Source organism: Camelus dromedarius, chromosome 21, assembly GCF_036321535.1.
Source record: "Camelus dromedarius isolate mCamDro1 chromosome 21, mCamDro1.pat, whole genome shotgun sequence".
In the NCBI taxonomy this organism is placed as follows: Eukaryota; Metazoa; Chordata; class Mammalia; order Artiodactyla; family Camelidae; genus Camelus; species Camelus dromedarius.
The window spans coordinates 32,512-57,438 of NC_087456.1; the positions used below are offsets into that span (position 1 = coordinate 32,512).

At 38.2% G+C, this 24,927-nt stretch overlaps 1 protein-coding gene across 5 annotated transcripts in view; it reads right to left on the reverse strand.

The window, feature by feature from the left end:
• Positions 1 to 1,656: 1,656 nt before the first annotated feature.
• The window catches only part of LOC116153389 (ankyrin repeat domain-containing protein 26-like), a 70,663-nt gene continuing 47,392 nt past the window's right edge, over positions 1,657 to 24,927 (reverse strand). For 4 of the 5 annotated variants that reach the window (XM_064477020.1, XM_064477017.1, XM_064477018.1 and 1 more), the window contains 10 exons: positions 22,975 to 23,185; positions 21,619 to 21,802; positions 20,637 to 20,774; positions 18,681 to 19,193; positions 17,084 to 17,236; positions 10,423 to 10,785; positions 9,640 to 9,842; positions 7,838 to 8,051; positions 3,115 to 3,160; positions 1,657 to 1,961 (listed from right to left, as the gene is read on the reverse strand). In XM_064477020.1, coding sequence (XP_064333090.1) covers positions 1,867 to 1,961; positions 3,115 to 3,160; positions 7,838 to 8,051; positions 9,640 to 9,842; positions 10,423 to 10,785; positions 17,084 to 17,236; positions 18,681 to 19,193; positions 20,637 to 20,774; positions 21,619 to 21,802; positions 22,975 to 23,185 — 2,120 coding nt within the window. In that variant the 3' untranslated portion in view covers positions 1,657 to 1,866. The remainder of the gene's footprint in view (positions 1,962 to 3,114; positions 3,161 to 7,837; positions 8,052 to 9,639; positions 9,843 to 10,422; positions 10,786 to 17,083; positions 17,237 to 18,680; positions 19,194 to 20,636; positions 20,775 to 21,618; positions 21,803 to 22,974; positions 23,186 to 24,927) is intronic. The other variant, XM_064477019.1, reaches the window with a different exon arrangement.

The following is a 24,927-nucleotide window of genomic DNA, read 5'->3' on the forward strand; positions in this document are numbered from 1 at the left end:
CAGCTCAGCCTGGAGGACATTCAGGTGAGCTTCAGCTCACTGGCTAGTGCTGTAGGAATAGCGGGGTTTGCCTTCGATCTCTTCCCTGCAGGTGCGGCAGCGCCCATGCCAGCTGTGAATGAGCACAGCTACCTGTGCTCAGGCTTGTGCTGGGGTGGGGGCGGGGAGCATCCCTCCACCCTTCTAGGCTCACCTGGCTGGTCTAAGAATTAACCTGGCATAAGGTAGACTAACAGGAGAAAAATAAAAATTGAATAACACGTATACTTCCTGTGTATACCAATGGGAGACAGCCAGAGTAAACTGAGTGAACTCACCAAGAAGGCTGCAGCCCTCACCTTCAACATCATCTTCAGCTAAAGACTAAAGAGGAAGCTGCAGGCAGCGGTCAGTTACAGAGGTCAGCTACATGGAATGCCCGGAGGCATGAGAAGTTCAGTTAGACAAGGGTTGGAAAGATGTCACGTTGATTTAGACGTGGGAGTCATCAGACTCGCTGCGTGGGAATGGAGGAAGGGAAGACACACCAGAGTGGGTGGGGACGGACTGCTGGTGGGGAAGCAGGCAGATCTCTCAGGAAGTTTGTTGTAAGTAAGACTGGTTCACGTGAGAGGCAAGAAACAGAGGGAGATGTTTACAGAGAGGGGAATTTGAAATCATCACTGAGGGGGAAGAAGGTGCAAATTAACTAAATAAAAGTAGGATAGCTGGGCAGTGTGACTTTTTTCAGCAGCACTTAGATGCCTGGGGGGACGTAAGGGGGAAAGAATGAGAATCAGTCTGTTGTGTAGTTGGGAGTTTTGCCAAGTAAGTACACTGAAAGGATGGGAAAGGGAATAAAGGATCTAAGTAGGAGTTATTAAAATTTTAGCTCCGGGAAATTGTTGAGAAGGAGAGTATTTCCTTTACTGTCTTACATTCAGTGATTGGGAACCTGCAAATTAAATTGACTAAAGCAGATTTCTGTGAGAAAAAAATTACGTATGAATACATGCAAGAGTTCACAAAGCAATGGGATTTGAAGGGGTGGCTAGAATTGGGGGCTTACATACAATTTAATACGTGACAGGAAAAGGAGAAAGGCATTTTCTGAAAAACAAATGACTTCTTGGTGAGAGGGGAGAGAAAGGGCACTTATGGTAGAACAAGTGACATTTAGGAAAGATAGATAATGCCTTAGGAGAATGTATGGGAGAGATGGCAGGTTTGTGACAATGTCCGTTTGAGTCTGGTGCTCCGAACTTGTCTCTAATTTTAAGACTGTTTCCAAAAAGTAAGTAAATAAATAGAGAAAATGAAAAGCCTGAGTCAGATTTCATTTCTCCATGAGGAAACATCTGTGAATCAGTGTTTCAGGTAACATACAGAAAATCTGACGGCACTGTAACGATTGTGATCCATTAGAACACTGAAACAGCCACAGCAGATCCAAACGCTGTCCGTCTAAATCTTTAGGTTGACAGACAGTGATTAATACTGGAAAATTCAAAAAAGCTACCAATCAACACGGCTCAATAACAAGGACAAATCTGGTCGGTGGTTGGGTGCTGCTTAAACAGCTGGCATCCGGGCTCAGTTTGAGTATATAATACTCCAAAGTGCTGAGTTTTATTCCCAAAATCTGCTTAAAAGTCAATGAGATGCAGAGAAACGTGGTTTAAAATACTACATCAGTTTTAATCATGCATATATAATACAAGAATATTTCCCTTTAATAAACATTGTCAGTGTCTTACTTAGCGGGAAATAATTAAAATGTTAGGCAAACAGCCCAGAGCAGGTAAATGTTTACTATTTCAGAGCAGGTAAATGTTTACTATTTATCTTGTAGATCAGATACTTTTCTTCAGAATTTCCACATATTCTTCACGTGCTTTCGAAACCAGATCTGGACTTGGACTTGACTCGTCCATCGAGCCTACGAGAGAGTCTGTAGGACTTAGATTCAAGTTCAATAGTAGCTGGAAAGAAAATGAAAGAATTAGATTTACTTAAAATACTTCATAGGTAACTAAATGTCAGTTTATTTTTTAAGAAAAGCTGAGACTTCTAAGTTTTAAGAAGAACGAAAAATACCTACATATGATTACAACACAAAATACAAGATTACTACTCTAGACTTTGCCCAGGGCTGCACGTTGAATTAACTGCTCCTGTGGCTAAGGATCAGAGCGCCTGGTTTTCTCACTCTTCATTCATTTACTCAGCAACCATGTGCTAAGGCACTGTGACAAGCACTGGAACCACAAGATGAAGATGACAGAGTCCACCCTGAAAGATCTTGTACCATAAACTGGAGAAACAGATGAACAGGCAGTTTCGGTACAGAGACATAAATGTCATGACAGGTATAAAAGAGGGCAGAGTTGGAACACTCAGAAGGGACGTCCAGCTTTGTGTCAATATTGTCCCCTTTGGTGGCCGTGATGTGTAAGCAGATACCTGAAGGAGGAGGAGAAAGTGTGGGAGGGAGAGGCAAGAAGCAAACACAAAGCAGAGGCAGGAAGGGCGCCCGCGGAGCTGGGCGCAGTCTGACCAGCCGCTGGAGCACAGGGGCAGAGCAGGGGAGGAAAGTGATACGGCTGAAGACTTTGGCAAGAGCCAAATCGATGTGGGTGTTTTTCTTCCAAGCTAAGGAATTTGGAATTTTTCCTGAGGGCAAAATGTTAACTAGTGACAAAGTGAATGACAGGAAATTAATTGTCATCCACCAGGGGACAGGTACATGAACTGTGATTGCTTGAGTCTGGGTTTTTTGCCTCAGTCACTACCAAACTCGAGAAGCTGATGACCTCCATGCTTTGTGAGAACAGGTCTGTGTGCACAGGTGACAGGCCCACGGGGACAGCAGGAGAGGAAGGGCACAGCCAGAAACAGAGAACACAGACTTCTTGAGATATTTTTAAAGCTGTGGATCATGATGAATAAATGAGGAATAAGTACATTTATCATTATGAATGAGATTATGCTTTCACGTTTTTCATTAGCTATGGTGTAAGGAAAAACTTAACATAGTATCTGTTATTCAAACAACAGAATGAGGTGCCATTTACTGTTTACAGTGTATTTCAGAAATCAATGTCTAAATTTAATTCAGAAATGTTGGCAACATACCTTCTTTTAATTCCCTATCTATATTATTCTCCAACTTCTTCCACATCTGAAATAAGTCAAATATTATTTTTAATGCTTAAGTTAAATAAGAAACACTATCATAGGAATGACAGCTAGCTTATGAAATGTGGCCTTTAAATAATACTTTCAGAGACTTGACCTAACTTGGGGATTGCTTAAATAGAAAAAATAATCACAGGAATAAAATAAAATAAATTCCTACTCACTTTGATTTTAGATAATAGAGAACATATACGTAAGGCTATTTAGATTCCCCTGATGGAAAGCACAGTAAACACTGCCCTGTCAGATACACATAATCTCAGAGGGTGATGCCTGATCTTATTAGCACAAAGAGTTTAAACAATTCATGTTCTACACTGAATGCATTACTTTGCATTTCTCAGAAAATCTGCCCTTTATAAAAGTTTAGTTTTTTTTAATGTTAATGGGTTTTTCCTTAAAATGAGCTTTTCCATTCCAGCACTTTTAGAAAATTAAAATTTTAAGGTCTGTTCTTGCTAATGGTTTTAGCACAAAATAGTAGATACATAAAATGAAAAAAAGGGCTCTGTTATGATATCAAGTGAAAATTCTACTGGCAAACAAGTTCAGCAAATGTATTTTGCTCTCTGTATATGACTAAGATATTTCTATCAAAATCTGCTTGAAGAAAAGGAGGCTAGCGCCAGTTTTCAAAGTTGGTTCCTGATTCACAACTTCCTTGAGTTAGAAATAAGGAAAACAATACGTAATTCTTTAACTGTAACTTTGTTTCTGTTCTAGAAATTGGAGCCATTTGAAACGACTTAATTAGTTATGTATTTAATTATGAAACATGTGGGGACATTTCAAACTACGTGTCCCCACCTACAGTGTTCTTTTAAAAATCTTTCTTATAAAAGTCACCCGGCTCACTAAACAGGGTCTAAACTAGTACACCAGACATAAACACTGTGGTGACAACAGTGACACGAGAGCCGAGGCCTTTGTAAATGTTAGGTGCAAAGACAAAATTTGGGGCTACCATTTGCCAGTAGTTTCAGAGACTGTTTTCCCTAACACTCTGACAAGCGCATTCTAGAGAGGCCTTCTGCCATCAACAACGTGACATCAGTGCCAGGCGGGTCCTGTGAAGTAAAAAACGCCTAACAGATGAAGGGAGAAGCCTTTACTGAAATAATTTCATATAACCGTTAATAAACACTATGCAAAATGTAGATCACATTTTTACATGAGTTGAATGTAAGATTACTACCTTTTCCTCTGCAAAGCTATTTTCCTAAATAGGTACTTCTGGGACCTTTATGTTTATTTCTAGGTGAGGACCCCCATGTCCCGATGGTGGAAGTGGTCTGAAGTCCAACATTAATAAGGACAAGGCACCTACAGTTTTACTTAAACTTTTCCATTTAACAAAAACACAGAAAGATGAGAAAATTATACACAGGAAGACAATGTATCAGCAAGTTTTAATTCTAATGATTTTTAATTAGGAGGACTCTCTCATAACTGGCAGTTTGCAGACCATGTCCCACAGAAATGGTAGGTCCCACTGGGGACACTGCAGGATTGAGGTCAAAACTGAGGTCACAGGCTGGAAGATAATGCTGCCCTCTCTTTCCGAGATCAACTTGATAAAAAGACACTTGCCTCACACATATACACACAAGTTCATTTCTGAAGTGAATATATTTTCAGATTATTGATACTTTTTAAGTTAAAACTTGGTGTCATTCTTATTTTAAATGTTATAAAAATTAGTACAATTCCAGAAATGTAATAGAATCAAGTCATTTAACCACTCTGATTCATCATCCTGTTGTAAATAGGTTAATGTATGAAGGAAATGACACTTGTCAGTTTATAACTATTAAATACATGTATTTTGCTACAGAGAAAAGAAATGAAAATTTGTTGATCAAGGAGCTGAAAAATTAAGTACAGAGAAAAAAGTGAATGAAAGAAAATAACTGGAAGTTGAGTGATTGTCTTTCAAAAGATAACACACTTCCTCATTTGTCCATTCAGACAAAATGAAATGAGGGCAGGAGGGAGTCCACAGGGCAGAGAGCTGATACCAGAAACAAGGTTACTGAACTCTGCCTCTGCCTCATGAGAAATGAGCTTAACTACAGTGATAGTTTGATTCGAATTAAACTTCAGAGTGGACGTGCCCTGCCTTGGAGGCCTACTTTTAAAAGAAACGTGACCAGATTCTGCTGAGACACAGTGCTGTGTCATGTAAAAAGTTAAAGTCTTAGAATTTTAACCATTTTAGCTCTGGTGCACTGATATAGTCCCATTTAGAAAAAGGGCTGCTAAACTGAATGGACATTTGAGAAATTTAAAAGTTACTTAAATAAATCATTAGAAAATGTTTGAAAGTGTCAGTAATACACCAGAAGTCCAAAATCAATGAGTGTAAAATTTAGTCTCCCTATTTAAAATAATTTGAAGGACATTTATTAACTATTGTGGCCATGCTTCATGTTAGGCACACCAACACTTAAAAACTCTTGAACATAAAAAAACCTCTAAAACAGAGAAATTTTGTGTGTTATAATATTGTCTGGAATCCATTTTTAAGTTTTCAATTCTCAGAAAAAAATTCTATGTGCAAGAAAATCTAACAGTGATGTATCTGCTCAGGCTAATTTTAACCTTTTGTATTTTATAGTAATATAGATAAGACAACTGAGTAAAACTGTAAAATTGCTTCTGACATGTAGGACAAAACATCCCAGAAATAAACTAGAATGTGAAATCTGAGGGTAAAAAATTAGCAAAACAGATACGGGGTCCATCTGTTACCACTACAGCGATGTCACGTGACAAGGCTGTACGTCAAGCAGCAGTAAGAGAGGCAATAAATCCAAGTGTTATGAACTGGAAAAAACTTGCTTCGACAACCAGCACGACTGAAATCAGACTTAGAGCAATACTTCTGTGAAGTTAGAAGAAAATGCTGAGTAAGCTGGAACTTCACAGTAGGAACCGTCCAAAATGTTAAAATCTTGCACATAAAGGAGAATGTTAAATTCAATCCCAATGCCATTTTTAACATTTTGCTTTCTAGAACCATAGATGAAAAGCTGTGCAAGTCTGTTGTTTTGTTAAGCCCCATGCAAAAACCCATCCCTTCATCATTTTAAACAGTATGTTCACACCTCTCATGGCATTACTTTATGTTTTCCCAGCAGAAATAATTACATCCCTAGCAATTCCACAAGGCATCTTCTTTCTCTAAGTCTGACTAAGAAATCTGTAAGCAGTAACTGTACAGTAACTCCTATGAGGCTCCCGGCAGTGCTGAGGGAGACGTGTCTCTGCACCTGGACAGAATGGGGCTTGTTAACCTCCCTGCTAAACCTAGCATGATTCGGCCCCACGGCCCTACAGAAGAACTACGTGTACCTTGGAACTACAACACTGAGTTTAAAATAAATCATTTTCCAGTGTATCTAGAAGTACTAAAAAATAGACACCTCTTTCCTCCAAAAACATCAAAGGAAACAACTGTCCTCAGGAGTCTTCTCCTGAATTGCTTTTGCACTCACACTCTTCCACCATCATCCTGTAAAGTGACCCACTGTCGATTTTTTGGTGACAACTAATGAAAACATTTCGAGTTTGAATCATGCTTAGCCACTGACAGAAGTGTTAGCCATGCATTTTTTTTTTAACACCATGCAGTCTGGTTTCATGACTCTGAAGCACTTAGACTCAATTTACCCACAACACTGTCTATGAAACCTGAGCTTTTTTCTTCTTCGATTTATTATGACATGAAGCCAAGTGAGAAGAAACAGGTTGACACCTCACTTAAAAAGGGCCCGTGCTACCTTTCCCTGCATCAAGAAGATCATGAAAACACCATCAAACCATAAACCAACACGCACCGATTTAAATGGGTATTTTAACAACAATGATACACAATGAAAACTGGTTGTAATTTAAAGACTCCCTATCATTGCCACCTCGTTATTCCTAGTGAGGGCAAGACAGAGACGTAAGTGAACTTCATTTTAAAAATTTAAGTATTTCCTTTACTTGACTACATACTTAGAAATGTTCTACAATTTCTCAGTAAGACATTTTATAGCAATTAAAATAACAATGCTATAAGTAAAATAGCAATTAAGGATGTACTCTTACAGAAGAAAATGATAAAAATTTTAAACTTAAAAACAGACCTTAATGTTTTTAGTGTTACAAGTTTATTGAATTCATAAAAAGAATATATCTTGGATTCCTTTAAATAAAAAACATCTGCATGTGGTTAAGTAGCTCAATGTCAATCATTTACTTATGCTTAGGGGTAGAAAAACTGGGGTGCAGCAAAACTTGAAAATGACTATGAACCAATGCCAAACTGAAATCAATCAGAAGCTAAGCCAAACATTGGAAAGTGGATCTCTAGTTATTTGGCAATAATACTTAATTTCTAAACTAGAGTTTAAAATGGAGCTTTTTAAGAAATTTAAAATTTATCAGTTTAGTTGCATTTATTGAATAAAGTTAATGACAGGTATCTCTTGAAAATTACAAATCCAGGGACTTTAAAAAAAATTATAAAATTTGTATCCTTTATTAACACAATTAATTATGGCTTTTACTTAGTGTGCAGAAGTCAAATAAACAACTCAGAATTTCATCAAATTAAAAACAAGAATTGTATCAGAAATCTGAAAACCAAGGAAAAAAAGATAATATAACTAACCCTGAACAGATCGCTTATGCTAGTCGAAGGGTCTGAAAAATTCCTGAAGTTCCTTCTTCGAGTAAGACTCCTTTCGGTCTCTACGCTAGTACTAGAACTTTCATCAGAAGGCGGTCCGTCAACAGGCCGTGCGGGAACAGAGCCGAGGAGAGAACTCTTGTGCTGCTTCTCCAGCTGAAGCTCAGTGCTCACTGCTGCCAGCCTCTCATTAGCCCTGCGAGGATTGCAAAGCACAGATTTCATTCATTTCATTTTCTTCCTAAGTGATGTGTATTTTTAAAGTTGCTATAATAGTAAACAGATTGTCCCATTAAACTGTGTTTTGACACCAAAAAATACGACAGCGCAGACCTACTGTAAACAATTACAGTTTAAAACTGTCCTAAAGAAGGACGTATATGCCTGGGGGGCCCTTAACTAATGAGTACTTCAAAGTGGGGAGAGTCAGAGATGGAGACGCCCCCCCAGAGGATCCCCGCTGCCTTCTGCACTGGCTGCATCTAGACATGTTCACCCTCAGGAAACCAATTTAGAAATAAAAACTAAACCATCCCTCAAAGCCATTTTCAAGCATTTGCTTTCACCCCCCTTATACACACATTTCACTCACTACCTGGGAGACATTAAGCATGCGGCACTGAGGAACAGTTTAGAGACACCACCTCTCGGGGGCACCAGGCAGCAGAGTCGATGGTGGGAAAGAACTACGACAGCACCAGGGGCAGTTTCAAGTGTCCCCCAATGTCCCAAAGCTCATTTTGTTACTTCGCTTTTACCAGAGGCCTACATCAGCACCTGTTTTCCATTACCAAAAAATACTCAAGTGGATTTTCACTTTTATGGAAAAAAAAGCAAAAAGCCAGAATAGCACTGGGTGTTTGTTTCAGCCCGAGCCATCAGAGGGGCAATGAGCACCCCGAGCAGCGAGAGAGGCCCCACTGAGCTCCTTCCCCAGAACCACACTCAGTATCCCGGCATCACGCCACCACGGCTTTGGACTGTGTCTGTGAGCGCCTGTGCTTTATGCATGTTTATTTTATGCATCCACCAGCAAGATGTGTCCTAAGGTAACTGCCTCTTTGCTTTACACCGACAACTTTCATAGAAACACTCTACTTTTGGATAGCACGGAGACCTGTAGCTTATACTGTTATTCAGGCACCGGAGGATGGACCTACCCTTTCTGTCTTCCACACACCCTCTCGGGCAGGCCACCATATTCTTTTTAGCCACTTTGTGAACCACTATACTGCCCTTCACCCCGATGTTAATTTCCCTGTTTCCCAAGCATGCCTTGACGTAGCGGAGACAAACTTAGAAGGATACAGTACTTCATCTCGATGCCCACGAGTGGTGACACCAAATAACACAATCAAGAAAGTAAATTTACCAAACACCATAATGGGGCCCCTTGGGTTTAAGTTGTACTCTTCCAAAACACAAGTTAATTTTAAACTCATTAACACTTCTATTTATGGGAATTCCAGCTAGAAATTTTGTGATAATATGGCTGTCTAAATTACAAAGTTTGCAAAACCCCTAGCTTAAAGACTAGATCAGGATAAATATATGCAAATATAAAAAATAAAGTCATGTAAAAGCAACAAAAGGCAGCGAGATGCAAACTGCCCTGGACTGACATTTTAAAGGGGAGTTCATTTACTAACACCATTTCCCAAAATGACACTATCTAGTCAGCTCTCACTTGCTACTCACTTCATGAACTTGGCTCAATAAAAATTATGCCTTAGAGGCAAGTTAATGAGCTAAATTGTTTTCTATAATTCTACGTTTTAACTTACAAGTTTAGTTGGCTTGCCAATGACATTCCATTTTCTAGCTCTTCCAGGTACAGCCTGTATTTTTCCAATTCTTTTTCATTACAATCAAACTGAAAAGTTTTACTTTTCAGTTCAGTTTCCAGACCTTTAACTCTGTGTTCCATTTGACTTACTGAAGCACGTTTATACTCTCTTAACAAGTCTTCTTGAGATGCTGCTTGGGCCTACAGCAAATTAAAAGGATACAATTTTAAAAATACTTATAACCTAAGTAATTACAGTACATTTTTTCCCTTTAGTTTTGAGTCAGTGATTCAGAGAGCAACTTTTAAATGTGAAAAAAAGCTGAACTTTAAAATACTTATCATCAATGTCAAGTGAATTAAATCTGAATTACAAAATTAAAGTTGAATCACTCTTACATTAGTACTCATGTAATGTGATAGTTCAAAGAATAATAGGATCAATTTAAAATTTTAACAGTTGAACAATACAACCTAACAGTAATCCCAGAGTGTGGTACAGTATTTGAGTCACAATATATTCTTTTCCTCCTAGTCGTCTTCATTTACACCAATTGGTCTTAAAAGTGATTCTCTAGTGAGAGATGTTCTGAAAGATCAATTTAGTGATAGTAATGATGGAAACTGAATTATTTAAAGGGAGTAACAAATGCGGCCTTCCTTCCAGAAATCTACAAAACAAACCACTGTATGGGAAGTAGAGGAAACACATAAAATCTACACATCTGAACTGTAATTCTCAGCGAAGTGAATTACAGCACGTTACAGATCAATGCTTCACCCGTAAGAACTGGCTGATTTCTTCCAATCTTTCTGCAATATCCTGTCTTGCTTGCTTTTCAGTCTCCTGTTTGTACCGCATGACTTGACTGAGTTCTTTCAGTTTTTCTACTACATCCCGTCTTGCTCGCTCCTCAGTCTCCCGTTTGTACTGCTCCACTGGACTGTGTTCCACTGCGTTCATTTCTAGGTGATGCCGGAGGTGCACTACTTCTTCTTCCAACTGCTTTTTCTCCTCCTCCAGTGTGTCAGATTCCTTTTGCAATTCTTTCATAAATAACTCCTTTAGAAAACGTTGAGTTTCTGCACTCAGATGGAGAAGTACTGAAGATGTAGATTCCACTTTTGCTGGAAGATCAGCATTCTGCATGAAGAACATAAAACTGTTTGGTAATGAGGTTAGCAGACTAAGAACAGCCTAACTCTAAACCAGCATCAAAGGTTGAAATAAATTCAGTTACAATAAAATGGTATCTGCCTTGTGGAATGGAGAAACTCAAATTACTCAGAAAGTCAAGAAAAAAGCTCAAACCACCAAGAGTCACAAAACAATACTGTTTACTGTCATCATCTTTGTTATACATTTGTACTTGAATTTACACTCTTATTTTTCTGTAATCAGTTCATGTCTTTCCTACATAAAATGACTACAAGGCACCTCTTAGTAGAAAGTCTCTTACCCCTTCCTCCCCCAAGTCTTAACTCTCCATGACTTTTAAAGTTTTAGGGAGATCACATTGAGTTACTTAGGGCTGAATTAATAAATGTCTCCCAAAACAAGACTTTGAAAAAAAGACTGCAATTAATACATCTTACAAATATGGGTTCTAATGACATAAGCCTTTCTCTGAACCACAAATATTGTATGCTTATTTGAATTGCATTCCAAGGAGCAATGAGTGATTCGCAGAGTTAAGGAGAAACCCATCTCCTAATGTAGTGGTTTTAAGGTGATCCATACATTTTTCTAAAGAAAAAAGCCTTAATTCTTGTAATCCTTTGTGGCTCTCCACAAAACAAGAGAACATACTCAACAAAGACAAACAGAAATACTTGCTGGATTTTCAGTGACATTGACTTGGAAGAACTACTTTCCTTCAGATAGAAGGATTATTTGGTAAGACAAGGCAGGCAGAGATGGTGGTTGTAAAACAACTACAAATTCCTTGACACTTCCCCTGTGAAATTCCCTCCCCTGAAGTATGTACTGGCCTCAGTCAACTGGTTTCTAGGGGACAGAATGTGGGGGCACTGCTGTGTGATTTCTAAGGCTAAATGGCTTCTGACTTTCACTCTGTAGGGATGCTCACCCTTAGAACCCAGCCACCACGTAGTGAAGCCCAGGCCACCTACTGAGTCTTTGTACATGCAGCTGTCCCAGCTGATGACCCCAGGGAATGTCCTTAACCAAAGCCAGCTCCAACTTCCAGATATGAGCATGAACAAGCCTTTAGATTATTCTAGTGCCCGCTTGATGCCAAGTGGAGAAGAAATGAGCTGGCTCCACTGAACATTGTCTAAATACAGATTTGTGAACCAAGCAGATGCTGTTTTGAGTCACCAGGTTTTGAGGCAGTTTATTATATAAATTATTAGCAATAAATAACTGGCACAGATATTAAAAATGGGGCACAGCCATTAAAAAGGAACCCAAAATGTGGGGATGCCTTTGCACCTGGAGGTAGGTGAAACCTGAACAGATGTAGAGAAGAGTAAGAGTGAAAATCCAAAGTGTCCCCGAGACTGTGAGTGGAAGCCTGAGGGCTCTTGAAGGGCTGAGAGTGACGGCTTCTAGGCCAGGGAAGAAAATGACACTGAAACTGGAGGAAACGGGACTCTTGCTACCGAACAGCTGAAAGTAAAATTGATGAGAGAGATAAGCTAAAACAAACAAAAAGATTATTAAATAGAAAGGAACCAGGACTCACAGGGTTCAAATATCTGTATCCCATTTAAAGCATCCCCATATGCCCAATTGTCACATAATGGGTAAGCAGAGAAATGGCTTCCAGGCTAAGATCAAATCTAGGGTGCTGCCAGGAAAACAGTCTAAAGACGAAGCCAAGATTCTGTTAAGACCTTGGAAAGATTTAAGGTGCCGCCTCAAATTCCTTTAAAGATCTTAAAAGCATACGAATTTCAAAGGCATGGTCCCACAACAGCTTCACAGGAAGCCCAAGGTGAAGAGTTTATCTCAAGAAGACGTGAGAGTAGCTTTTCCAATGGCATGAACCCAATAAAATTCACAGGAAACTCAAAGTTTTAAAGAGAACTGTGGTAGCAAAAACACTGCTTGCTAGCTTGGACTGAAAGAGACAAAGATAGTGCAAAACGGGAAGAGGCCTTTGGGTTTTTCTTAGAAGGTCTACAAGGAGGAAGCTGGCTTGAGAGAACTACTCAGCTGCAACCAGAGGTCACTGCTCATGAAAGGGACAGAACAAAGAGCTCAGAGAGGGCAGCAAAGGAGAACCCCTCCCAGGGTTAGGACTAAGTCCTAATCAAAGAGCCAGCAGCACCAGGCTGCATTTCAGAACTGCTACAGACCAGTGTGCCTCCCATCTTCCATCTGTGAGTGAGGGAGTCCTTAGCAGTTTAGCAGAATGTTGGGTGTGTGGTGGCGAATAACCCGTGTCTCCTTATCCTCAAGCCTCAGCACTGAGAGGAGTGTACCCAAGGGGCTGCACTCCAGAAACCACGCCCAGGAACCTCAGCCCCACCTGGACCTGATGAAGATGGGAAAGTAAGACCCTGGACTGGAGCCTGAGCCTACCACCACTGCGACCGAGACCTGCTCAGGGACTGAGTGGGGATAAGTGGATTTCTCATATGGAAGCAGTAAGAAAACATTGTGGCTAGTGAGTAGATTATGCTGGTTTTTGAATGTCTCCATAAACTTTCAAAGTTAATTCCATAAAAAAGGTAGAATATGGGCCAACCTTAAGTGTCCTGCAGGGCAGGTTTGAAAAGGCAGTTCAGCTTCTGCCTCACTCTTAACCCTGGAACCCAGTCTCAGGTGGGCAAGCTCAGGCCACAGAGACAGCTTAGGTATTCCAGGGGAGGTGGTCCACCTGCCCGCCCCACCAAAGCCACAGCCCACTGCCAGCATCAACCATCAGACATCAATGGATGAATCTTCAAGTGATTCCAGACACCCGCCTTCGAGCTGCCCCACCTGAAGCTGAGAGGAATAGAGGCCAGCTGTCTTCACCACACTTTTCCTAAGTGTAGGTTGTGAACAAAATAAGTGCTTATTTAAGCCACTGAACTTTGGGGAGTTTGTTAGGCAAAAACAGATAAACAGAAAAGTGGATGAATAAAACAGTAAGTAATGTAACTTGAATATAGTAGAAATTGGTCTTCTATAAAGTGGAAAGTAACAAACGTTGAGATTCACTTATTAATGGCAAAGTGCTGATGAGAAGAAGCAGATAAAGAAAGACCTCAGAACTAGTGAGAAGGAAGGTACTTCGGAGTTCCCTCCAATTACAGTTTCTTACAAATTGGCATCTATTTCACAATTTCCCCTCAACTTTGAGGGTAAGGAAGACTGGTAAGCAAGGAGACATAGGATTTGAAGTCTAGTAACTGAAAAACAACTAGAAACAATCAGTTTACTAAAATCAGCCTTTTTACCTCATTTCAATTAACTGAACTTCTAAGAGACAGGCAGCTTTGAGAATTTATTAATCTAGCGCTCACTCTTCATTTTCCTTTCCTCAGAGAGAAAATAAAATATTATGGAACCATAAATGTAGTGTCCTTTGGCAGTATTTAAATTAAATACAATTTTTCCTTTACCTGACTTCAAAGCTGGTTGGTAAGGGAAGGTAGGACTGTCTCAGCTTCATGTTGTAGCACAATGCTTCTCCGTATCACACAGAGTGGCTTTGAGCTTTTGAAATTCAAATTACTAATCTGTTATCTGTTTCTGATAAACTGATTGAATATTATCTAATTTTTAACAGCTGTACTCTTGAAAAACTTTCCTTGGATGGGATAAAATACTTATTTCATTAATTATGCATTCAGCTATAGAATACAGCTAGGCACCTCTCTTTTTAAGTAAAAGGAGGTAGACACAGGGAGCTGAGAGTGCAGGATCTACACCAAGAACAAGATCGGCACCAGTGTTACACACAAGAACCAAGCCAAAAGAGGACTTGACCGAGAACCGCAAGATGATGGATTAGAGAGGCTTCCAAAGAGGAAGGTTGAATTAATCTTTTCCAGGCTTAATCTTTTGCCTCTAGATAGTGAAATCTATGGATGACTCTATGAATTGTAATAAGTGCAACATAATGAAGTATATTGCAGACTGAGTCAGCAGATGCCGTGACCATGATTTGATGGAAAGTGGAGTGAAGTGGGAGGCACTGGGTGATAAACTAAAGGTCTGAATGGGGGGAAGGAATGGACTTTATCTTTGCAAGCCTACTTTCTGTCATGTCACAGAGTCAGCAAAGCATAAGCTGGCCACAGGCCCCTTCAGGAAGCAGCAGGTCTCCACAGAAGTGGAGTTACACACATTCCACGACACTGACTTTTTATTACTATGTAAAACAACTGGTAATATGCAAGAAGACTCGGAAAGAGTTCTCATAACATCTGACTTGGTACTGGCATAGGACAGACAGATCAACGCATCACCACTGAGAATCTAAAAGAAACCCTCACATTTATGATCAACTGATTTTCAATACGAGTGTCAAAATAACTGAATGAGACAATAATAGTCTTTTTAAAAAATGGTACTGGGACAACTGGATATCCACAAGCCAAAGAACAAAATTTGACCTCTACCTCATACAATACATATAAAACTAACTCAAAATGAAAGAACTGAAACTACAAAATTCTCAGAAGAAAACACAGGTGTGTGTCTTCATGACTGGATCTGGCACTTGTTTCTTAGGTAGGACAGTAAAAGACAGAAATAGATTAACTGAACTTCATCAATATTAAAAACTTCTAGTCTTCAAAAGACACCATCAAGAAGGTAAGAAGGCAATCTCCTGAATAGGAGGAAATACTCGAAAATCCTACATCTGATCAAAGACTTGCACCCAGGATACAAAAAGAACTCTTACAATTCGATCATAAAAAGACAATCCAAATTTAAAATGGGCAAAAACCTGAACAGACACGTCTTCAAAGAAGATACACAAATGGATAAACGCATGGAAAGATCCCCAACATTCTCAGTCATCAGAAAAATGCAAATCAAAACACAATGAGATGCCAGTTCACACCCACCAGGAGAGCTAATCACCAGTGTTGACAGGGATGCATAGAAACTGGGAGAATTACACACTTTGGATAAAAATGTTAAATCATGTAGCCACTCTGGAAAACAGTATGGCAGTTCCTCAAAAGGTTAAACACAGTTACCATATGACCCATATGACAGCATTTCCATTCTTAAGTCTATTCCCCAAAGAAATGAAAACATGTTTACATCAAAACTTGGACAGAAATGTTCGCAGCAGCATTATTAACAATAGGCAAAAAGCAGAGGCAACCCAAAGGTCCATCAACTGATAAATAGATAAATGGTTTAGCCCCACAACCGAGTAATGTTCGACAATAAACAGAAATGGAAATACTGACAAGCGCTGTAACATGGATGAACCTTGAAGACGTTTCGTCAAGTGAAAAAAGCTAATAATGAAGGACCACACAGCATGTGATTCCATCCATGGGAAACACCCAGAACAGGCACATCTGTAGAGACAGAAATCAGACTGGTGGTTGTCGGGGGCTGAGAGGGACGGGGGCTGGGGGTGATGGCCAAGGGATGCAGGCTTTCTTTTAGGGGTGATGGGAATGTTCTAAAATTGACTGTGGTGACAGCTGCACATCTCTGGATATACTAGGAGATAATAACTATGCATCCTAAATGGGTGACTTATATGATACGTGAATTTTTTTTTTTTTTTTTTTTTTTTTTTGGTGGCGGGAAGTAATTAGGTTTTACTTACTTATTTTTAGAGGAGGTACAGGGGATCGAACCCAGGACCTTGTGTATGCTAAGCATGAACTCTACCACTTGAGTTATGCAATCCCCCCTATGTGAATTTTACCTCAATAAAGTTAAGAAAAAATCCAAAGGCAGGATCTAGACAATTTTCCTAATTCTCTATTTTGGGTGTACAGACGTCATCTGAACTTCTCCATGCTTTGACAACATACGTAAAATGAAGAGAAAATGAAGGCAATGCCTAACTTCAACTGGTTTGTATAATGACCTTTCTGCACAAGTTACTCTGAAATCCATGAAATCAATACACACAGATTTTATATCAATTCACAAAAGCGAAGAGACATGACAATTTTCTGGACCATGCCATGAAACATTATCCTCTGATTTTATTTGCTTGCCTCATTGTGGTGAGAGATCACTAAAAAATACTGTTTAGTAGGAAAAAAAAGTTAACTTCTGTGAGGAAAGATGTATAATTCTCAACTTATCTAAGGGTAAATATAACAGAAAAATAAATAAAGAAATGGCAGAATGAAAGTCAAAGTTTAAGAAACAAGTGCATTATAAAGATAATAAAAGTGTAATTATAATGGATACAAAAGAAAGCTGTCCCTGAGAAGCTAGTGTCCTGCAACGCTCTGCGCTGCACACTCACGGCCGACGTGCTAGGTTTTGCACGTACTGGGTTCGCAGCTTGATGTGACTTCCTCTCTGACTCCTGCTTCTCATTTTCTGAGTTAGTGTGATGATGTGCTGTCACCTCCAGGGAAGCTTCCAACATGGACACTTTCTTTCGGGTGTCAGTCAGCTCTTGCTGAAGCTGTCTCACACAGGCCTAAAGAGATAACTCTGTTACTGATTTTTAAGTCACCTTATCATTAAGTTACATTAATAATATATAACTGCAACATATGGACTTTGAGAACTATCCCCACAGACATCAATTCACCTTCTTTTCCTCACAGGCACACATTCCTGTTTACTGAATTTCATTAAAGACACAGAAGGCATGACCCTCCTGCCTTACTGACAGTAAGTTAACTTAGACAATGGATGCAGCCCCACCAGCCATTCCCTGCCCCTCCCAGGAAGTGGCCAAGCTTTACCCCCACTGAAGTCTCAAACAGAAATGGGCGTGTGGGTGGGATGAGTGGAGGTAAGTTCCACACTGTGGAACACTCTCCCTCTTTCTCATTAGAGGCTTAAGTTCAGAGATCTTCACATATTCAATCTGGTGTTTAAATCCTTCCAACAGACTCCTATCTCACAATAAAAAATGAGGTTATTCCAATGGCTTTGGGGACCCGTGACAACCTGGCCTCCCCTGCCTCCTGGACTGCAGCTCCTACAGCTCCCCCAACACCTCCCACTCACTCCCTTCCTGCCACTCAGGACTCTGCCTGCTCCTCCTCAGTCTGAAAATGGGACCCCAGTGCCAAACTCATACATCACAGAGCGCTCCAGTTCCTCTGTACTGGACAAACTTAGTTCCAAGTGACAGTAACTGAGCCTTGAAATGAGAATTGTGAGCACATTATTTGAAAAAATATTCAAAGTAAATTATAAATAGAACAGGGGAGACTAAGTCAAACACAGTTTTGCTAAAATTTACGAATTGTCCCAAATTATGACTGAATGAAAAGTAGATGCCTTTAAGGAGTGGCGAGGTCATAACAATACATGACTTGAGATGGAAATATTTCTAAATTTAATTCCAATTGACATGGATAAAAGTAAGATTATACCAACTAAAAATAAAAAGCTACTAACGAAAAGTACAAGATACAGCATTTATACATCAGTTCATCTGGGAAATCTGGATTGGACTGTCAAGGTAATCCACACAATTGAATCTTTTTTTTTTTCTTTTACTTTTTTTGTTCACACAACTGAACCTTAATTTCAAAATACTCATTTTAGGTCTGAGCATTTCATTTATCTGCTTCGTCACGATACTAAAATGTGATGACAGAAAGATTAAAATGACTTGGGCACTGTAAGAGTAGATTACTAAGACCTTCCTGTATCTATCAACAACTTATAGCTTAACCTCTTAAAATTTCAGGTGACACGGCATCTTTACTCAAAGTGAAGCACCTCTCAGGTCCAATTTTTGTTTGCTGGATACAAGATATGCTTTTAGGCTGCTTTACAGTGTATATATTTATACCCCGCACATTTTTTATATTCAACTAGTTTCACCGTTTAGCTTCCATCAGATACTACTTTGAATTTTCTTTGAGGAAGTCTGAAAATCAGTTCCCTTTCTGGGTACTTACTTCAATTTCTGCTCTGTCCGTTACATACTGATACAGTCTGTCCTTTAAACATCTGGATTCATCGATTAACTCCTTGTTTCCTTCCTCCAGCATCAGAACTCGTCTGCTCATGGCTTCAAGTTTTCCCAGGTGATCCAGAAACGGCGCTGGGATATTAAGTATTGTCTTTTTACTTTTGGCCTCACTTTGAGCAGCTTCCAGTTGCTGTCGAAGCAACACGTTTTCGCTTTCTAGTTCACATACTCTCTCCTCCAAGAATGCCTGCTTTCCAATGTATCTGTTGACTTCCCCTTGTTTGCTCTGAGACAAGGATTCAGTTTCCTTGTTTGAACGCTGGGCTTGGCCTCGGTCTCTATGCACACATTCAAATACCAACGTCGTTGGTCTAAGAGCATCTCTCCTGGGATGGAGCTCAATTTCTTGGCCACGGAATTGACGTTCAGCTTCAGGAAGTTGCTGAGGAAGCACCTCGCTGTTATCTTCTGGGTCAGACAGCTCAAAATCCTTTGTGTCCTGTAAGTGAAACCCCTTATCTCTTACTCTTTGAACTGTACTCAATAAACTGACATATCATAATTTCCTTTGAAGTGAAAGACTAATCTCTAAGTTTATACAACAAAAAGTTTGCAATATCTGGGTATCCAACTGGAAGAACTTAAGGTGGATACAAATCTCAAACTTTAAACAAGCAGAAATCCCCAAAAGTTTAAAAATTTAATTAAAGACAGTGAATCCATGAAAGTAAAAAAGAAACCACAAAAGGATGTTTAAGAAGCTCAGAACTGAGAAGGCCTTTCTTTCTCTGAAATACAACAAACCCAAAAGGCTTAAAATAAACAATGAATAAATCTGACTACACTTAAAAATTATATCTGACATCTAACCTTTACAGCTACCCCCAAAGTAAGAGCCTTAGCTCTATATATATTTGGACAGGTTAAATTTCCTAAAAAAATTTTTCCTGAGAATACTCCATAAATATTCTCCCTTTCTAACATTTTTAGAGCGAGTTATAAGAATTACATCTACGGATAAGTGATAAATCTAAGCACTGTACTAAGCACGTCTACAAACATCAGTTAACTCAGTTAGCTGTGACAATTCTGGAATAAAGGGTTAAAAACACAAGCAAGCTGCAGGGTTTCCCCCAGGTCTTCTGACTCTCTGACTCTTACACCAAACCAACACTACTTCTCTAGGACAAATATATAAACACAAGAGAAGCCTTCTACTTCCCTAATGGTGAATACACTAAAGGTAAAGAAGGTCAAATTTACAGAGCTCTTCTTAGAAAATCAGGAGACTATTTGCTTCTGCAATAATTTTTATTTCTTCTTCATGGTGTTTATAACAGTAATGGATGTGAAGTAGCAGGGAAATACAGTGAACTGTTTTATTAAAAATAAAATACTGATCAATAAATTATCACTAAGTATAGATTATGGTATGTCACTATATTCAAAAGCTCCTTGTACTGAAATCGCATACCACATGGAGCAGAGCATTACTTTTTATCACACGTAGGAGAACGACACCCAGACTATGGTTTCTGAACTGGCTATACTTTTTCCTCCTTACCATCAGTGGAAATGATAAAGTAACCTCTCCATTCATCTATCAAAGGAGTGAGATCACTGCCAGAAACTAGAATGCCTGCTGTTAGTAGCAACAGTTTTGAGATCATGGAAAGTTCATCAATTCCTATAGGAAGTATGAACAGCCTCTCCTCGGATGAGGCCATTGTGAATGTCACTATGTCACTGTTGCAGGCAAATGGATTTGAATTCAAAATATTGCTTTATCCAATGAACCAGAAATGAAACCCCCAGAAAATATATTTACATATATAGGCTTTTAAAACCCTCTATATTTTCTATACCTATAGTATTGGTTTTTAAACTATGTAAGTATACAAATTCATACACACACGTGTTTGAAGATGACTAAAGAAAATACCTCAGCATTCATTTTCTTGTTAGTCTTTTCTGCCTCCTTTTGTTGGGAAAGATGATGGGCCAGGATTTCATCTTGTATTACTCTGGCATTCTGCTCTCGAGAAAGTTGTCTCTGAGCATCATTTTGCTCTTCTAAAACCTGGAGACATATTTCATTAGGTTTGGGGTTTTATACCATGAAAAAAAGTCAAAAAAAGCTTAGGAGGGGAATCTTAAACAAAAAATTTTTTAAACTGTTAAAAAGAAGTAGCCTTTTTAAGCACATGGATCTTTACTGCACATAAATAACTCAAATTCTAATATATATGACAGCTAAATTTATCACAGAGCAAAAACACAAGGGATGCAGTATCATGAAAGAAAAAATTTAACACTTTTTAAATTGAGTTATAGTCATTTTACAATGTGTCAAATTCCAGTGGAGAGCACAATTTTTCAGTTGTACATGAACATATATATATTCATTGTGACTTTTTTTTTGTTGTGAGCTACCACAAGATCTTGTATATATTTCCCTGTGCTATACAGTATAATCTTGTTTATCTATTCTGCATATTCCTGTCGGTATCTACAAATTTTGAAATCCCAGTGAAAGAAAATTTCTTTATAAGGCATTTAACCAATTCCATCACAGTCTCAAGGCAATTCAGCCTGGATTTTAACTTCAAAAAGCCAGAATTAACACATGGATTTGAATTAGACTTGTTACTCTGTTGTATGGACCAAAACCGTCAATCCTTATGTTAATGATTAAGCTCAATTTAACTTCCATTCCTTCATTCAGAAAAGACACAGAGCATCTATTAGATGCCAAGAACATCAAGAAATTAGTAAGTTAAGCTCTAAATGTCATAGTTCATGTTTAGGATGAGATAACTTTTATTTGTTTTAAATGAAAATACAGATAAATTCAAAAGAATATTATAAATAATATTGATGAAACAGTGTTAGAGATACACAATTTTCACCTAAGACTAATTTACCTGGTTTGGTTTATTCCTTATGCTCTTCCGTTTGCATTCTAGTGCCCGGGCAGTGCTTTCAAGTTCTTGGTTCACGGAAACTTGCTCATTGCATTCTTTCTCTTTTCTTTTTAAGTCATCCTTAGTGTTTTCATATAATATATAAGCATTTTTCTTCTTCTTTGTTTCTTGTTCTAATGTTAATCTGCAGTGAAATATGCTTACCTTAAAATTTATTTTGTTAGAAAATAAAAAGTTCATTTTATGATCTGGTTCTTCACATGCTGATTTATTACCCCAATGGAATTTCTATGTTCTCAATTTTTTTTTTCATTTTTAAGTCTCACATTTTAAATTCCTCACTTCAATCTCTTCATAAAGATAGACTATATATATGTATATGTATATATATATATATATTTGAAAAGTAGCAATGAAAAGACATAATGCTACTGAGTTTCAGTCAAGAGTAACTCTGGTCAATAGTGTAGGAAAGAAAATTTGCAATTATTCAGTAAGGTTTGAATTGAAAATTACCCTTTCCCCCCCACATAGTCATAAATTACTCCTTCATTAGGACAGAGAATTTAGTTATTAATTAAAAGAGAAGTTGCTATTTAGAAACAGGTTTATAATTTCATGAGAAATAAAATTTCAACTTCATGAGATATTACAGGGACTCCTACATGATCTCCAGGGGAATGTAACATCCGCAGATGTCTTTTCCAGAACACTGACCCACTAATTAGCATAATCCAAGGTGAGGCTGGGGAGTCTACTCCCTGATGCCCTACACTTTATGTTTCTTCTTTTGCAGCACTTTGAACTTACCTTGTTGAATATTATTTATTTTAGTAAATCATTTTTAAATCCCTTTTGGTACAAGGCAGGATCCCTATTAAGTAATTAAGAAATAAAGAGTAACCCGTGCTTTCAGCATAGACCTTTGAACTAATCTTATCTCTGTATGAGAGAGATGCTGAATAAACTAACCAGTAATCACTTTCCACTTTACTTTTTAGTCCATCCATTCATATGTTAAGAGTCAAACTGCATAAATTTTTTTAAAGTTTTTGCCTTGAGAAAAATGGTCATTTCATAATTCTGCAAGTGGGAATGTAAAGTAATATAAACTTTCTGGAGGACAATTGAGAGATAAGGACCAAAGATTTTTTTAAACAAATATAGAATGAGTGTGTGTGTATATATATATAGCTGTTATTTCCAAGAGTCTCATATTCCACAATATTAATGAAATTTTCTCCCCTGTAAAATCCCAAAAGGTAAGTTAGCAATTTTAAGACTTTTCCTACATACCTACAGTATTAAAGTAAATATAGAGTTCAAATATTTCTTTAAAACCAAGAAATTCAGTACCTCATGCTGCAGAGCTGTCGTTCCCACTCCACATTTTGAAGTTTTAACTGTGATTTTGCTTCTCTTGTTTTCAATAGCTCTGCTTGTAGCCAGTTCACCTTATTTTCCATTTCTTTAATTTTTCCTGTAAGTAGTGCACAGTCAGATTCTTTCAGTTCTATTGATCTGAATGAATGAACTGGATCCTGAATTTTCAATAACCTATCAGAATCTGCATTAGGAAGAAAACAAACATAGAAACAAAATATATGAATAATTTTTGTGTATAAAGGACTGCATTTTCACATTCATTCATCCATATATTGAACAAATGGATATTGAGCATCTATAACATGGAAGACATTCTTCTAAGCTCTGCAGATATTAAAAGAATGACAAAATAATATTATGAACATTATGCAAATAAATTTGACAATTCAGATGAAGTGGGTAAAATTCCTTGAAAGAGAGAAATTACAAAAGCTCAATTAAGAAAGAACAAATAAGCTAAAAAGCCCTATATCTTAAAAACCAAAACAAAAGTCCTATTTAAAGACCTTACGACAAAGAAAATTCCAGTCCCAATGGTTACACTGGTGAATTCTACCATATATTTTAGGAAAATTTAATACCAATTCCACACAAAGTCTCCTCGAAAAACGAAGAGGAAGAACTATGTCCTCATTCTATAAAACTAACATTACCCTGAATCCAAAACCAGACAAAGGTATTACAAGAAAGAAAACTAATGTCATGAAAATGGAGGTAAAAATTCTAAACAAAACGTTAGCAAATTAAATCCAACAATACAGGAAAATTCATCACGACCAAGTGGGGTGTATCCCAAGAACGCAGGGCTGTTTTAACACGTAAAAATCAATGTTATTCATCATATTAACAAACTAAAAAAGAAACCATATGATCATGTCAGTGGATAAAAAGAGGCACTTGCCAAACCTCAGCATCTATTCCTGATAAAAACTTCCAGCAAACTAGGAACCAAGGGAACGTCTTCACTATGACAAAGATCCATGCTAACCCTACAGCTGACACCATACGCAATGGTGAAAAACGGAACGCTTTTCCCAGAAGGTGAGGAACTGGACAGGAATGGCTTTTCTTACTCCTTCTATTCAGCACTGTACTGGAGCCAGTGCAATCAGGCAAAATAAAGAACCAAAAGGCATCTAGATGGGAAATGAAGAGGTAAAAGTGTCTGCTAATCAGCGGGGAATACGATTACATGAAGCGAGTCAGCTAACTCCAACCTGTGGGCTGGGTTGCTTGCTTTGGTAAATAAAGTTTTACTGAAATACAGCCACATCCATTAACTTGTGTATTGTCTATGGCTACTCTTGTTGCAACACTGACAGAGCTGATTAGCTGTGACAGAGAATGTATTTATTGGCTGCAAGTCTTAAATGTGAACTATCTTTAGTAAGACAGTAGTTTAAAGAAGAAAAATCTTGACCACCTTTGGTTAAGTAGAAAATCTGAGAGAATCCATAAAAAGGCTACTAGAACTAATAAATGTGTTCAGCCAGGTTGGAGGGCACAGAGTCAGTATACAGAAATCAGCTATATTTCTATCATCAGAAACTAAAATTTAAAATATAGTATTTTGAAACAAATAAGTAAAAATATGCTATTTACAGCTGCACTGAAAAATAAGAAATACAGGTAAACATAAAAGATGGAAAGACCCAGACACTAAAAACTCTTAAAATATTACTGAGAAAATCAAGGAAGACCTATATAAATGGAGAAATGAACTTTGTTCAGGGTTAAAAATTCCATTTTATTAAGAAGTCAATTCTCCCCAAATTAATCTACAGATTCAACATGATCTACATCTCATTTCCAGGACACTAGCAGACTTTTTTTTTTCACATTGACAAGATGATTCTAAAATTCATGTGGAAAGAAGGGTAATAAAAGGAAACAAGATGAAGCCAGAGGACTGTGGCCTTTAAC